Here is a 14954-nt window from a genome sequence, read left to right on the forward strand (position 1 = left end):
ATATATATATATATATCACATATGTATATATATACACACACATATATATGTATATACATACATATATGTGCATATATATGAGTATCATATATATGCATATATGTGTTTGTGTACATGTATGTGTGTATACATGTATGTATGTATATATGTATATATGTATGTACATATGTATGTGTGTATATATATATCTTATATATTGTCCTGTTTCCTGGGTGTTGGGATAAAAGGTAAGTGCTCCCATGCCTGCCCTTTATTTATTTATTTATTTATTTATTTATTTTTGTTTTTTGAGACAGGGTTTCTCTGTGTAGCCCTGGCTGTCCTGGAACTCACTCTGTAGACCAGGCTGGCCTCGAACTCAAAAATCCGCCTGCCTCTGCCTCCCAAGTGCTGGGATTAAAGGCGTGCACCACCACTGCCCAGCTTTTTTTTTTTTTTTTTTTTTTTTTAATTTTTAGACATGATTTCACTATGTAGCCCTGGCTGTCCTGAAATTCATTATGTAGACCAGCTTGGCCTCAAACTTACAGAGATCCACTTGCCTTTGCCTCCAAAGTGCTGGCAGAAAAGATCTGCAACTGAGTGTTTGACATCTGCTTGTTGTAGAGACGGCCTTGTTATATACATGAGACACTGGCCTCAAGCTGTGGAGCCTACACTGGGCTCATGACTCTCCTGCCTCAACCTTGCGTACTTCTTAATACACCAACTTTTCATAAAACACTTATGTGTGCCCACGTGTAAGTTCCTGCACATGTACACACATATCACAGTGTGTACTTGGAGGTAAGGGGACTATTTTTAGGAGTCAGTTCTCTCTTTCCATTATGTGGGTTGAGCTAGAACCTAAGTCATCAGGCTTGGTGACAAGTGCCTTTTGCCCACCGAGTCATCCTATTGGCCCTTAATAAACCAACCTTATCTGTACCAATTTTGTTTTTATTTTCAGTGTGTTTTGCTTGCATGTATGCATATGTATCACATGTGGGGCTGGTACCTGAGGAGGCCAGAAGAGGGCATCAGATCCCCTGGAATGCCAGTTACAAGGGATTGTGAGCCTCCACCATGTGGGTGCTAGGAACCCAAGTTGGGCCTTTTGCAAGAGCAGCCAGTGTTCTTTACTACAGAACCATCTCTCCAGTCCCTTACTGTTGTGAGACAGAGTCTCTCTATGTAGTTCAGGCTGGCCTCAAATTCAGTATGTAACCAAGGGTGTCCTTGAACCCCTCCTGATCCTCCTGCCTCTAACTTCCAAGAACTGGGATCAGAGGTATGCACAATCATGTCCAATTTTATATTGTTCTGGGGACCAAACCCAGGGTCTCCTGCATGCCAAGCAAACATACTATCAACCAAGCTACACACCTCCATCCCCAGGATATGAATATGGCACTCGAGAAGTCTTGGTTTACAACATTAGCTATCCAGACAATGCCTAAGTCACACCTGCCTCAGTGTTGCTAGTTTCCTACTGACCCAAACATTACAAAATCCAACCTCTGTCAAAGAGGCAAGCCACCTACCTGAAGCATTTCCAAAATGGTTGTTTTGCTGTACCTTGGTGGCACATGCCTTTAATCCTAGCACTCGAGAGGCAGAGGCAGACAGAACTCTTGAGGTTAAGATTAGTCTGATCTACAGAGCAAGCTCCAGGACAGCCAACATGACACAGACAAAAAGCTTTGTCTCAAAAACAAAAACAAACAAACCAACCCCCCCCCCAAAAAAAAAAAAAAAAAAAACCCAAAAACACACACATGTGTGTGGTTGTTCTGTATTCTCTGGGCTAGTTCAGACCTGAAGTCCCTGGAGATCCAAATGCTGACTCAGGGGACTGTAGCTTCTCTGAACTTGAAAACTACTAACACTTGGTTAGTTTTAATTGTCCAAATCCTGAGGGGCCCAATTGAGCCTCCCACCACCCCAAATACACTGTGTTCATTTCAGCCTGGAATCTGGGGCTTCCAACTCTTCAACACTAAATCCCTGCCTTGGGTTTTCCTATGCCACATGGGGCATAAAGCTCAAAAAACTGTCTCCGTCTCTATCTCTCGATCTATCTGCAACTATACTATTATATATTTACACATACATATTCTCTCTCTCTCTCTCTCTGATGTTCCCTAGGAGATACAGGCTTCTAGGGTCCTGGATTACCTAAGAATAAACACATAGGCTGGAGAGACGGCTCAGTGGTTAAGAGCACTGACTGCTCTTCCAGAGGCCCTGAGTTCAATTCCCAGCAACAACATGGTGGCTCACAACCATCTGTAATGGGATCTGATGCCCTCTTCTGGTGGGTCTGAATAAAGCAACAGTGTGCTCACATACATTAAATGAATAAATAAATACATAAAGACATAAATAAATAAGAATAGACACATACTGCATGGGCCTAAGACTTATTTTTGTTTCATTTTGAGTCAATGTTTTTATGTAGTCCAGGTTGGCTTCATACTCTTCTGATCCTCCTGCCCCTGACTCCTCAGTGCTAGGTCTTTAGACACTTCCTGGTTTATAAGATGTCGGGATGGAGCCTGGGTCTTCACACATGTTACTTAACTCAGACCACTGTGGTCTCATTTTTCATTGTTTGAGACAGGGGCATGCTATGTACCCCTGGCTGGCCTCGAACTCAAGATGACCCCCTCATCTCTGTCCCCTAAGCACCAGGATGTCAAGCATGCATCACCATACTAATCGGGGATCAAAACTGGTCCTCACACTTTACCCCCAAAGCTTGTTGTTGTTTGAGACGGGGTTCTCAGGGACCCCGGGCTGGCCTCAAACAGAACCTTGAATTCCTACTCCTCTGGCCTCCACCTCCCAAGTGTTAGGATTGCAACTATGCACCACTGCACATAGTTCTGGGCTTCTCTTTGATCCAGAAGCCATTAAAGCCAGCGGATACAGGACTTGGGAGGAGACCACGCTCCTGTGCAGCTTCCAGCTTTAGTATACTCTGTGTCATCAAGGTTCCACTTCCATTGTCAGTCTCTGACCTTGGTTTTGGGCTGTGAAGCAGCTCATCCCCAGCACTAGGTATTTACACTGGGGTCGATGTAGGTGCCAGGAAGTCAAGTGTAACAGAAAAATACCCCCAGCACACTATGTGTCCATCTCCCCGCCCCCCCACACCATGCCTTAGCACATGAGGACAGTATCTTACCAGCTATATTCCCAAGGGCCCACACTGCCTGCTCAGACACCGACAGATGTGGGGAACAGAGAAGTTCAACCAGGGGCTGAATGGCACCCCCTTTCACAACAGCTCGGGTCTGCTCTGACGTTCCTGAGGCAATGTTGGTGAGCACCCATGCTGCCTCGAACTGCAGGGTGGGGAGAGGTGTCACCTTTAGGAAGTCCACCAGCTTGGGAATGAGCCCTGCCTCAATAATCAAATCTAGAGGAGGGTTAGTATCTTGAGATAACATTTCCCTGTGCAGTGAGACAGAAAGAGTAGGGAGAGTCACAACATGTGGAAAAACTCCCTTTCACATGCTATTGACATTCTTATCTGTTTTTTTTTTTTTTTTTTTCAATGCTGCAAGTTGAACCCAGGGCCTCATATATGCCAGGCAGGTGCTTTTATATGAGCCTCACCCCTAGGCCTTCACTGGGATTCTAGGCAGGTGCTCTAACCACTGAGCCACACCCCAGCCCCTCACTGGGGGATTCTAGGCAGGGGCTCTACCACTGAGCCACACCCCAGCCCCTCACTGGGGGATTCTAGGCAGAGGCTCTACCACTGAGCCACGCCCCCAGCCCATCACTGGGGGATTCTAGGCAGAGGCTCTACCACTGAGCTATGTTCCTAACCCTACCCTGGGGAGTTCTAGGCAAGGGCTCTGCCCCTATGCTAAAGCCCCAATTTAACTAGAGCTATAAGTCTCTGTGGTAGTCCTAAAGCACCTTTTTGCCCTTCAGGTATTATCTACAGCCTGAAATCCCTGTGAGGCCCACATAAAATGAGCAATTCATCTCTGAGAACACACTGCATTTCTTAAATTGCCCTCAAGGACAATGAGGCATGGTAGTTGCTTCCTCCTTTTGGATGAACTAGACTTTTCTGCATTGTATGGGCATTTTGCCAACACCAGGAAATCCACCAGGCTCCTGGAGGTCACTTTTGGCTATAAAACGACAAATACCACAGTCTTCATAGTAGATACCTGGCAGCCTTGGTGGCCTGGAGTTGCAGGGACATATCTGAACTAATCATCCCTTTGATGATGTCTTCCAGAGTGAAGCTGGTCTGCCAGAAAAACCATATTCAGGTTAGTCATTCAGCCTCTGTCAGAAGAAAGCATAGGACCGAGGAGGTGCTCAGAGGGCAAAGGCACTTGTGCCAAGTCTTATGACCTGAGTTTGATACCCACGGGGTGAAAAAAACTGACCCTCACCAGTGGTCCTGACACTGTGTGTGCACATGGCTACACACACTTGCACACAGTAAATAAACACCACAACTTACAATCATAATAAACAAATATAAGGCATGTACAAACATTACTTAGCTTAGTAATCCACCTGATGTAAACAGATGTCCATGATGCACCCACCTTTATACTAAGTTGATCCATACTAAGGCCTCTATACTAAGGGATATTTGCTGGCCCATAGGTCATGTAAGTCCAAGTATGACACTCTCCATGCTTAGGGTAAGGTGATCCTGGTGCCTTGAATACCTTTCTTTAAAAAAAAAATCAAGGCTAAATCATTTTTCTTATTCTTAAATGTATGTCTATGGTGCATGTGTACATGAATGATAGCAGGTTCCCACCAAGATTGGAGGTTCTGAGCTCTGATGCTGCCTCTACTGAGCTCTCTACCTCTACTGTCCTTTTAACTCTCCTCCCCATGCCCTGAATAAACTCTATTCTATACTCTATGGTAGTGTGGCTGGTCCTACAGGGGGAAGGGATGCCTCAGCATGGGCCCACCATGGCAACCCTTTCCCCCATACCTGACTACACCTCCATAGAACACACCCCCTTTATCTTTTTATAAACACATCAGAAGCTGTTATTACTGATGGTTGTAAACTGTCTGAATGGTACCGGAAACCAAATTTGGGTCTTCTGTAAAATGAGCAAGTGCTCATATCTTCTGTGCCTAGTACCTGCTTTGTTAAAATTTTATTTGTATGTATATAGATAGGGTTTTGTTATTTATTTATTTTTTGGAGGTGATAGTTTCCTGCATGTATATCTGGGCACTGTGTGCCATGGAGACCAGAAAAGGGCATTCAATCCTTCTGGGTTTGGTTTACAGGCAGTTATGAACTACCATGTCAGTGGTGAAATTGAACCTAGGTCTCTGGATGAGCAGCCAGTACTCTTAATTGCTGAACCATCTCTCCAGCCCCACTTAGTGTCTTTGTAGAGCTAGGGTACAGCACAGTGATCATGTGCTTGCCCGGGATGCATATGGTCTGGGGTTCAATTTCCAGGAGACAGAAATGAGGAGGGAGCAAAGTAGAAAAAGAGAAAAAAAGTGAAAACGGGGGGAGGAAAGGCAAAGGGAGGAAAAGAAGGGAAAAGAAGGCGAAAAGAGGAAGGGAAAGGAAAGAAAAAGGAAGCAGAAAAGACACACAGGCAGAATCAGAGGTCTTAGAGGGAAAGGCAAGTAAGGACGTCTAAAAACTCCATCATCCATGAAAGTAAAGAGAGAGCTACCAGGAGCAAAGCTCACAGGAGAAACGGAACTGTGAGCAGCAGGCTCAGAGAACAGAGGGGACAACAAATGACAAACCTGTGAAAGCCAGGCAGACTGCAAGAAGACCCCAAGTCACTAAGTCAAAAAAAAAAAAAAAAAAAAAAAAAAAAAAAAAAAAAAATTGGTGAGGGTTTTGGCCTACCCTTAAATAAATAAATACAATGAAGGCTGGGTCCCCTTAGGCACACCCAGCAGCGGTGAACTCCACCCTGTCACCTACACAGCATTCCCGGAGGCCTGCCTGCACCAGGGACAATCAGATGGCCAAAGGCCAGTATAAAACAATCAAGAGCTTAGAGCCAATCTTGTAAAGGCCTTTGATAGAGGCCTTTAAAGAGGAAATGAATAAACCCCTTAAAGAAACAGAGGAAAATACAATCAAACCAGTAGGAGAAATGAATAAAACTGTTCAAGACCTGAAAATGGAAATAGACGTAATAAAGAAACACAGACTGAGGGAATCCTGGAGATGGAGAAACCTGGGGAGATCAGGTGTAGAAATCCATACGTCAAAGAAGATGTTAAATCTAAAAAGCTGCTGACGCAAGACAGTCAGGAAATTTGGGACACTATAAAAAGAGCAAATCTAAGAGTAACAGAAGAAGGAAAAGCTGTAAGGCCCAGATACATTTTCAACAAAATTATAGAATAAAAGTTTCCCAATCTAAAGAAAGAGATGCCTATAAACATACAAGAAGCTTACAGAACACCAAATAGATTGAACCAGAGAAGAAAATTCTCCTACTACATAACAATCAAAACACTAAATGTACAAAACAAAGAAAGAATATTAAAAATTGCAAGGGAAAAAAAATAAGTAAAGGCAGACTTATCAGAATTACACCAGACTTTTCAACAGAGACTCTAAAAGCCAGGAGGGCCTGGGCAGATAGATGTCTTACAGTCTCTAAGAGACCACAGGCACCAGCTCAGACTACTATATGCAGCAAAACTAACTTTCAGTCACCATAGATGAAGAAATTCTATGACAAAACCAAATTTAAAGAATTTCTATCCACAAATCCAGCCCTACAGAAGGCACTAGGAAAAAAAAAAAAAAAAAAAAAAAAAAAAAAAAAAAAAAAAAAAAAAAAAAAAAAACTCCAACACAAAGAGGTTAAGTGCACCCAAGAACACACAGGTAATAAGTAACCCCACACCAGCAAAACCAAAGGACATTAATATTTCTAAACATCAATAGATTCAATTCTCCAATAAAAAGACACAGGTTTAAATTTAAATTTAAATGAAGGGTCAACATACCCAAACTTATGGGATACAATGAAGCAGTGGTAAGCGCAAAGTACATAGCAGTAAGTGCCTTCATAAAGAAATTGGAGAGATCTCATACTAGCAACTCAACAGCACCTGAAAACTCTAGAAAAGCAGCAGCAGAAGCAGCAGAAGCAGCAGCAGCCCCAGAAGCAGCAGCAGCAGCAGCCCCAGAAGCAGCAGCAGAAGCAGCAGCAGAAGCAAACACACCCAAGAGGAGTAGATGGCAGAAAAAAAATCCCTCAGGGCTAAAATCAATCAATTAGTGTGCCCTCCCCTCCAGCCTTGAGCAGGCCTGAAGGAGCTGAGCCGGTTACCACAGTAGACCAAAACAATAGGACTTAGGAGGCATTGCTGGCGGCCTTGGTGACCAGCAGTCTGCTAAAGGAGCTAGAAGAATGGACTGCCTGCTGAGCTTGCCTTGACACCTCCTGGCTGCTATTCCCTTACCCAGCCACTGGGCTGAAACAAGAAGAGACACTGGGGTTGGGGCTTCCCTGTTTATATGTGAAAGCAAAATATTAAACTTTGGGCCTTGATCTGGATAAATTGTCTTGGCCCCATATTTTCTCTCTCCCTCCATTCCCCTTTCATTCCCAGCCTTCCTCTCAGGTGAACCCAGTTACCTGTAGCCTTAGAAACAAAGAGAACAATATAAAGAATCAACAAAACCAAGAGTTGGTTCTTTGGAAAAAAAAAAAAAAAAAACCCAACAAGATAGATAAACCATTAGACAAACTAATTAAAAGGCAGAGAGACAGTATCCAAATTAACAAAATCAGAAATTAAAAGAGAGACATAACAGCAGACACTGAAGAAATTCAAAGAATCATTAGGTCTTACTTCAAAACCTTGTACTCCACAACATTGGAAAATCTAACTGAAGTGGACAGTTATCTCCATAGATATTACTACCGTAGTAAAATCAAGATCAGGGAAACAATTTAAATATACCTATAACCCCTAAGGAAAGAGAAGAACTCATTAAAAGTCTTCAAAAAAAAAAAAAAAAAAAAACAACAACAACAACAACAACAAAACCAGGACCAAACAGTATCAGTAAAGAATTCTCTGAGACATTCAAAGATGAGCTAATACTCGCACTCCTCAAAGTCTTCCATAAAATAGAAACAGAAGGAATATTGCCAAATTCATTCTATGAGGTAGCAGTCACCCTGATACCTAAACCACACAAATACGCAGCAAAAAAAAGAGAATTTCAGACCATATTCCCTTATGAACATTGATGCAAAAAATACTCAACAAAATACTCTCAAACCAAGCCCAAGAACACATCTAAAACAACATCTGCCATGATTAAACAGGCTTCTTTCCAAGGACACAGGGTTGGTCCAAGATATGAAAATTCACCAATGTAATCCACCATATAAACAAACTGAAAGAAAAAAAAAAAACCCACATGATCATTTCAGTGGATGCTGAAAAGGCTTTGACAAAATCCAAGATCCCCTTATGATAAAAGTCCTGGAGAGATCAGGGATACAAGGCCCATACCCAAACACAATAAAGGCAGTATATTGGAAGCCTATAGCCATCATTGAATTAAATGGAGAAAAACGGAAAGTAATCCCATTAAAATCAAGGACAAAGCAAGGTTCCCGCTCTCTATTCAATATAGTATGTTAATTTTCAGCCAGAGCAACAAGACAACAAAAGGAGATCGAGGGGATACAAATTGGAAAGGAAAGAAGGCAAGATATGGCTAGTCACAAATGATATAGGGTACAGAAGTGACCCCCAAAATTCTACCAGAGAACTCTTACAGCTGACAAACACCTTCAGCAAGTGGCTGGGTACAAAATTAACTAAAAAAGAAATCAGTAGCCCTCCATCATTACAAAAATGATGAACAGGCTGAGAAAGAAATCAGAGAAACACCACCCTTCACAAGAGCCACAAATAATATACAATATCTTGGTGTAACTCTAACCAAGCCAATGAAAGACCTGTATGATAAGAAGTTCAAGCCTTTGAAGAAAGAAATTGAGGAAGACATCAGAAGATGGAAAGATCTCCCATGCTTATGGACCGGTAGGATTAACAGTGAAAACAGCCATCTTACTAAAAGCAATCTATAGATTTAATGCAATCCCCATCTAAATTCCAACACATTTCTTGACAGACCTTGAAAGAACAATACTCAATTTCATACAGAAAAACAAAACAAACAAACCTCAGGAAAGCCAAAACAATAAAAGAACTTCTGGAGGTATCATCATCCCTGACTTCAATCTGTACTCTACAGCAACCGTGATAATATTATACTATGTTGGCATAAAGACAGGTTGATCAATAGAATTGAATTGAAAACCCAGGAGTTAAACATAGAAAGCACCTTCAACAAATAGTGCTGGTCTAACTGGATACCTGTATGTAGAAGAATTCAAATAATCTATATTTATCGCCCTGCACAAAACTCAAGTCCAAGTAGATCAAAGAACTCAATGTAGAACCAGTAACACTAAATTTGATAGAAGAGAAACTGGGAAGCATCCTTGAACACATTCGGACAGGAGACAACTTCCTGAACAGAACACCAACGGCTCAGGCACCAAGCTCAACAGTTAATGAATGGGACCTCATGAAACTGCAAAGCTTCTGTAAGACAAAGGAGACTGACAATAGAACTAAACTACAGCCTACAGAATGGGAAAAGATCTTCAACAATCCTACATCCAACATCCAGCTGATATCTAAAACATATCAAGAAATCACAACCAACAAACCAAATAACCCAATTAAAAACGGGGTACACTGTTGAGGGTAATATTTAAAATGGTGACACCTGATCTGGCATGTTCTTATGGGGCTGCCATGTTCCCAACTATACAAGGCCTGGGGCCAAGAGCAGCGATGGTGTGCTCCCATCCCTCTCAGCTCAGACTGTAGCTCAGGCCGGCCAGAAGCACTGGCCCTGGCACCCACGAGATGCCATCATGGTGGCTAGATGAGCCAATCCACCACGCTGTCCACAATACTTGGCCGAGCCCAGATAATACCCGCCATCCCGCGGTACCCAGTAGAATGAAGACTCTTAATACTTAATGGCGATCCAATTGGTACATGTATTTGGAAATGCTCAATTAACAAGATGCCCACACAATTAGAATCCCCTCCTCCAACTTCTCCTCTTCCTCTCCTTCAACTACCTCTCATACAGCCCAATTGCCAAGCTTTATACAAGTGTAGTGGGAAGATATCCTGCTATGGCACAGAGCTAGAGTGAATTCTCAACAAAGGAATCTCTGATGGCAGAAAAGCACTTAAAGTTCAGTATCCTAGTCATCAGGGAAATGCAAATCAACTCTGAGATTCCATCTTATACCAACTAGAATGGCTGAGATCAAAGTGACAGCTGGTGATGGCGAGGATGTGGAGAAACGGGAAAACTCTTCCATTGCTGTCGGGAGTGCAAATTTGTACAAACACTTTGGAAATCAGTTTGGTTGGTTTCTCAGAAACCGGGAATAGTTCTATCTTAAGACCCAGCTAAGCCGGGCGGTGGTGGCGCACGCTTTTAATCCCAGCACTTGGGAGGCAGAGGCAGGCAGATTTCTGAGTTCGAGGCCAGCCTGGTCTACAGAGTGAGTTCCAGGACAGCCAGGGCTACACAGAGAAACCCTGTCTCGAAAAACCAAAAAAAAAAAAAAAAAAAAAAAAAAAAAAAAGACCCAGCTATACCACTCCTGTGCATATACCCAAAAGATGTTCCAACATACCACAAGGACACTTAACTCAGCTATGTTCATAGCAGCTTTATTATAATAGACAGAAACTGGAACAACCTAGATGTCCCTCAGCTGAAGAATGGATAAAGAAAATATGCTTCATTTACCCAATAGAATACTATTCAGCTATTAAAAACAAATATATCATGAAATTTGCAAGCAAATGGACAGAACTAGAAAATATCACCCAGACTGACGTAACCCAGATCCAGGAAGACATACATGATATATACTCACTTATAAAGTACAGGACAACGGTGCTACAATCCACAGATCCAAAGAAGCTAAGTAATGAGGAGGGCCCAAGGAAGGATGCTTGAATCTCTCTGAGAAGGAGAAACAAACTAGACGTTGGGGATGGATGGATGAATGGAGGGAACAGGGTGGGAGAGGGGATGAAGAAAGGGGACAGGAGAGAAGGAGACCTGGATTGGTGGGGGTGGGAGTCATCACTGGGACTAACTTGAAACCTAGGGCAATGGAAACTCTGAGGAATCTATGAGGGTGACCTAGCTAAGACTCCCAGCAATTGGGAATATGGAACCTGAAATGGCTACCTCCTGTAACCATACAAGACTTCTGATGGAGGGATGGAAACACCAACCAACCCACAACAAGGCCTTCAACCCACAATTTGTCCTGCCTAGGAGATGCACAAGGATAAAGATGAAGCAGAGATTGAAGGAATCACCAATCGATGACAGACCAATGTGAGGCCCATGCCATGAGAAAGAGTACTCCCCCTGAAAATATAGTGATATTCTACCATATGAGCAGACAGGAAGATAGCATAGCTGTCCTCTGAGAGGCTTCATCCAGAAGCTGATGGGAACAGAACCAGAGACTCACGGCAAAACATTAGGCAGTGCTTGAGGAATCTTGTGGAAAAGGGGAAGGAAAAATTGAGGGAGACAGAGTGGTCAAGGGCACCACAAGAAAACCTACAGAATCAACTAACCTGGGCCCATAAGGGCCCAGAGAGACCGAAGCACTAAACAGAGAACATACATGGATGGACTTAGGCCACCTACACATATGTAACAGTTGTACAGCTTGGTCTCCATGTTGGACTCCCAACAACAGGAACAGGGGCTGTATCTGACTCTGCTGCCTGCCTTTAGGTCCCTTTCTCCTAACTGGGCAGCCTTGTCTGGCCTCAATAGAAGATGCCTAATCCCACTGCAACTTGATGTGCCAAGGTGGGTTGATATCTGTGGGAAGCCTCCACTTCTGAGGAGAAAGTGGGAGGGTTATGGAGAGAGGAGAGATAAGAGGGAGGGATGGGAGGAGAGCAGGGAGTGAATCTGCAGTTGGGATATAAAGTAAATAAATTGATTAATAAAAATGTAAATAAAAATAGAGCAAAAAAAAAAAAAAAAAAAAAAAAAGAGGGAGAAAAGAAAGACAAAACAAACAAAAACCCCCAGAGGCCAGAAAGTTAAATAATGCAGGTAAAATAAATAAGTTCCAACAATGTTCAATCAAAAATGACAGGAAAGACATCCCTGGGCTGACACTCAATCAGTAAAGCACTTGCAAAGCAAAGACAACTTGAGTATAAGTCCCTCCACCGGCTCACATCACTGGGGGATTCTAGGCAGGGGCTCTGCCTCTGAGCCACACCCCAGCCCCTCACTGGGGGATTCTAGGCAGATGCTCTATGACTGAGCCACACCCCAGCCCCTCACTGGGGGATTCTAGGCAGATGCTCTATGACTGAGCCACACCCCTAGGTCTATTCCTCCTTCTGTAAACTGAACTAAATAGACAGCTTTGACTATATTAAGACTTCTTACTCTGGAGACACTAGCTAAAACTACACTCAACACAGGTCTTCTGTCCATGCTGAGTTCTAACACACCTCTTTGACTACTGCTTGAGAAACCACTTCCCTGGGGAATAGATCAATATTTCTTCTCTTTAGTACCTTTACTTTCCTGCTCTTCTGGGGATGTAGCCTGGAAAGAATCCTCTGTTGCTGCAACTAATAAGGAAAACAAATGGTTGGAGCTGTTACAGCCCGGTTGCTGGAGACCTAGGACACCCCCCCCCCCATTTATTAGTATTTTTTTAAATTTTTAGTGGTGTTCTGCTTGCATGCATCTCTCTGTCTCTCTCTCTCTCTCCCTCCATTCTTCTCTGTCTCTGTCTCTGTCTCTGTCTCTGTCTCTGTCTCTGTCTCTGTCTCTGTCTCTCTCTCTCGCTCTTAATCTGTGTGTGTTTCACACAAAGGCCAGAAGATGATATCAGATCTCCTCAAACTGGAGTTAGAGACCATTGTGAGCCACCATGTGGGTGCTCACATGTGGGAATTGAACCTGGGTCCTCTTGAACAGTAGGCAGTGCTCTTAACTACTGAGCCATCTCTCCAAGCCCCTTGTTTTCTAAATTTAATTGAATGCTGCATCCTGTGTGTGTGTGTGTGTGTGTGTGTGTGTGTGTGCAGAATGTGTGTGGCAGTCAGAGGACAACTCTCAGTGGTTAGTTCTCTCCTGCCACACTTTTATGGGACTGAGCTCGGGTCATCTGGTCTATGAGGAACCTGAGCCATCTCCCTGACCATGGCTTACGGTTATGTTTTTGCTTTCAAATGAACTTTCCCTTCTACTCAGTAGCCCAGGCTAGCCTCAAACCCCCTCTTCTCTTGTCTCTTCTTCCGCAGTGCTGAGATCACAATTGTGTACCACCACACCCAGGTTACACCTCACCCATGAGCACGTCAACTATGGTCCCCAGTTTATACTCACAGATACTTCTTTGCTTTGGTACTTAAATTTCTTCAGCCCCTCTTTGTGAGCTTTTGAGGTAGCTTCTGAGGTAGCCATGTTGACTGGAGGAAAGACACCACCTGTAGATAGGAAAATCACCAAAGAGATCTTCCTTGCCTGCTGTGCATGTTAGCATGTGAAAGTCATCAGGCACCACAGACCAGAGAGCAGACTCAGAGTTGGCAGCACATCCCCACACCATCACTGTAGGACATGTACTGTCAGCAGACTGTGGTCACTGTGGGAACTGCAGGAACCAGTCCTGGACTTAGGACAGAAAACCCTTCCAGTGCAGCATTGGCTGGGACGCAGCTCAGTTGGGAGGGCTTGCCTAGCCCCTATGGCCCCGTCCATTCCTCTGCCATACAAACAACGTGGTTATGCATGCCTGCAATCCCAGCATCCAGGGGCAGAGGCGGCAGGATCAAGCATTCCAGGGCAGGATCAAGCATTCCAGGGCTTGGGGCTGAAAAGATGGCTCAGTGCTTAAGGACACTTTTTTTCTACAGAGGATGCCGTTTAATTCCCAGCATCCAAATGGTGGTTCAAAACCATCCATATCTCTAGTTCTATGGAACCCAGAGCCCTTTTGGCTTCCTTAGGCACCAAGCATGCACCTGGTAGACACAGACAAAACATTCATACACATGCGAATTACATATATCCGAAAAATTAATGTTTTTCTTTTCTTTTTTCTTTTTTTTTTTTTTTTTTTTTTTCTTTTTTTCTTTTTTTTTTTTTTTTTTTTGGTTTTTCGAGACAGGGTTTCTCTGTGTAGTCCTGGCTGTCCTGGAACTCACTCTGTAGACCTGGCTGGCCTCGAACTCAGAAATCCGCCTGCCTCTGCCTCCCAAGTGCTGGGATTAAAGGCGTGCGCCACCACCGCCCAGCCAAAATTAATGTTTTTCAAGACTATCCTTAACTACATAGGGAAGTTAAGGCCAGCATAGACTTCGTGAGAAGGTCTCATACAAAATATAAACACACAGCTTTGTTTGTACTGAGTTACTCATGGCCAAGGTAAAGCTGGACTGAAAACATGGATGTCCTTAATAGGTAGTGTGCAGGGATACATGTATGTGATAGGAGAGAGGCCAGTCAGACCCAATAGGAGGCTGCCCTTTACCCACCCCCCACACTCACTGGGTCAGAACCACCTTCAGCCCTGCCACAGCTAAGCTGTAGTCAATTTCCTCTACCTGGTCTAGCACAGGGTATCAAAAACTCTTTCCACCTTTGACAGCCTTTGCCAAAGATTTCAGTTTCATTTGTGTTGGGTTGGTTTTGAGATAGGATTCTATTCTCTCCAGGCTGGTCTCAGGTCTCAATGCAGCTAAGGTGGGCTTAAGACCTACATTCTCTTTCACCTCCCAAGTGCTGGGATTGCAGGTGTTGGCTACCAACACACAGCTCACCACCACACATGGCTCGCCCTAGAAATTTCCTG

At 43.6% G+C, this 14954-nt stretch overlaps 1 protein-coding gene across 1 annotated transcript in view; it reads right to left on the reverse strand.

Annotated features, from left to right (window-relative positions):
- Kpna7 (karyopherin subunit alpha 7) overlaps nt 1-13564 on the reverse strand; it is a 32626-nt gene extending 19062 nt beyond the window's left edge. Inside the window, exons 1-4 of the mRNA XM_076923952.1 lie at nt 13487-13564; nt 12601-12723; nt 4173-4255; nt 3170-3438 (exon numbers count right to left, since the gene is read on the reverse strand). Of these exons, the coding sequence (XP_076780067.1) occupies nt 3170-3438; nt 4173-4255; nt 12601-12723; nt 13487-13564 (553 nt within the window). The remainder of the gene's footprint in view (nt 1-3169; nt 3439-4172; nt 4256-12600; nt 12724-13486) is intronic.
- Between the last annotated feature and the right edge of the window lie 1390 nt (nt 13565-14954).

This window comes from Arvicanthis niloticus, chromosome 24 (genome assembly GCF_011762505.2).
Source record: "Arvicanthis niloticus isolate mArvNil1 chromosome 24, mArvNil1.pat.X, whole genome shotgun sequence".
In the NCBI taxonomy this organism is placed as follows: Eukaryota; Metazoa; Chordata; class Mammalia; order Rodentia; family Muridae; genus Arvicanthis; species Arvicanthis niloticus.